This window comes from Tenrec ecaudatus, chromosome 1, assembly GCF_050624435.1.
Source record: "Tenrec ecaudatus isolate mTenEca1 chromosome 1, mTenEca1.hap1, whole genome shotgun sequence".
Taxonomy (NCBI): Eukaryota; Metazoa; Chordata; class Mammalia; order Afrosoricida; family Tenrecidae; genus Tenrec; species Tenrec ecaudatus.
Window position 1 is genome coordinate 20595771 of NC_134530.1, and position 2134 is coordinate 20597904.

Sequence of the window (2134 nt, forward strand, 5' to 3'; positions counted from 1 at the left end):
CCTCCTTGTTTTGTGCTCCCTCATGAACCTCTGACAACTTATATATTATTAATATTTTGTCATATCTTACACTTTCCGTTGTCTCCCCTCACCACCCTTCTGTTGTCCGACCCCCAGAAAAGAGGCCATATGTAGATCCTAGTAATCAGGTCCCCCTTTCTATCCCAGGTGTGAACATGCTTAGCTGGTCTGGTTTTCAGTGTAGTCTGGAAGACATTTCGAACACTTGAACATACCACCTTTTAGCTTTTCATAATTTATTAAGAACAAGTTTACAAGCTGCAGGCTCAAAATACTCAACAGAACTTCAGTGTAAAGAAAATACCCCAAGTGGGTTGACGGTTTCATGTCAGATGCAACCACAATAAAAACGTTTTCCAAAATAGGAATCATAGAATTTCTGCCCCAGTTTTTAATGGTTCAAGATAGTAATAAACAGTGGTCCTTTGTGATAATTGTATGCTATTCCTCTATGACTAATGATGAAAAATCTGTTTTCTAATGAAAGCTGAAATCACACTGAAAGAACTGCCAGTAGAAGGAAGATTTGCTTAAAGTAAATACATTTTAAAAATACACAAGTAATTTCATCTTATGTCTTAATTTTTCATATTATGTCTTAAATATTAAGGAGATTATGTACATAAACACAGTTAGAACTGATTGAAGTATAATACCGATTTTTATTTTGTTGAAATTTGTTTTTCAAAAGTAGCTCCCTAAATTTAAGGATGCATTTCTGTTACATAGGATGTTTCTCAGCTGAACAGTTTTCTTAGGGCTTGCTTTATGTCTTTATTTCTCAGACTGTAGATAAAAGGATTCAGCATGGGTGTGGCTACAGTGTACATCACTGAGGTGATTGCAGTGGCCCTGGAGTTTTCAATAGCAGCAGAACAGAGATAAACCCCAAGACCTGTACCATAGAACAAGGAGACCACAGAGAGGTGAGACCCACAGGTAGAAAACGCTTTATATTTGCCCCCAGCTGATGAAACTTTCAAAATGGAGGACACAATCTTCATGTAAGACAAAAGGATCCCAGTGAATGGAACAACACCCAGAAATCCAGTTGTTAAATACATGACTAAGTCAGTGAGGAATGTGTCAGAACAACCAAGTTGGATGACCTGATTAAGTTCACAGAAAAAATGGGAGATTTCCAATTCTGTACAGAAAGACAGTCTCAAAACCATTAAAGCATTTAGTACAGAGTGCAGAAGTGACAATACCCAGGAGGTCAGAAGCAGGAGGCCACAGAATCTTGGGTTCATGATGACCATATAGTGTAGTGGGTGACAGATGGCCACAAACCGGTCATAGGCCATCACTGTCAATAGGAAGTTGTCTAAGGCCCCAAAAAGCAAGAAAAAATGCATCTGAGCAATGCAGTCTTCATATGTAATGACTTTGGTCTGCATCTGGATGTTCATCAGCATCTTTGGGACGGTGGTGGAGGTGAAACAGATGTCAGCGAAGGAGAGGTTGGAGAGGAAGAAGTACATGGGTGTGTGGAGGTGGGAGTCTGTGGCGATGGCCAGGATGATGAGCAGGTTCCCAGTGAAGGTGACCAGGTACATGGAGAGGAACAGTCCAAAGAGGAGGGGCTGCAGCTCTGCCTCTTCAGAAAGCCCCAGAAGGATGAATTCAGGAACATGAGTGTGGTTTCCTTGTTCCATTTAGCTGATGAAACTACTGGGAAAGAGAAAAGAGCACTGAAAACTATGCCATAAACTGTTAACAACAGTTTAAGGGATATACTGTCATTTCTATTTAATACAATTAATTTAAAATAGTGAAAAAATAAAAACTCTTTCCCTTATTTGATGTGAACAGCAGAAGATACAAATTTTGAACACATCCCTTACGGAGGTAGGAAGAGTGATGGAAGTTGAAAGTCACAAGGAAACAATTCGTCCAATGGACTCATGGAGCATGCAAACAGCAGTCATGTCTGGAACAGAACCCTCCTCCATGTGCCAGTAATCCACTATGTAAGTTCAAGAGGGCAGCACTTGCCCGGGGACAAACTTCAGAGGGTTACAAAGGAAGGAGGAATGGAAACAGGAAACACAAAGAGGCAGAGGGATCAGCTATAACACATCAGGGAATTTCAGAGGACGAGTTAAATCAG

General features: G+C 40.4%; 1 protein-coding gene across 1 annotated transcript; it reads right to left on the minus strand.

Moving 5' to 3' along the window:
• Positions 1 to 758: 758 nt before the first annotated feature.
• LOC142432370 (olfactory receptor 7A5-like) lies at positions 759 to 1736 on the minus strand. The gene has a single exon (XM_075537529.1). It carries the CDS (start codon positions 1677 to 1679, stop codon positions 759 to 761), a length of 921 nt encoding a protein of 306 aa, XP_075393644.1. The 5' UTR covers positions 1680 to 1736.
• Positions 1737 to 2134: the final 398 nt, after the last annotated feature.

What these genes read in the sequence shown, in the direction of transcription:
- LOC142432370 (XM_075537529.1), bottom strand. Translation starts at nt 1,679, where the DNA reads ATGGAACAAGGAAACCACACTCATGTTCCTGAATTCATCCTTCTGGGG.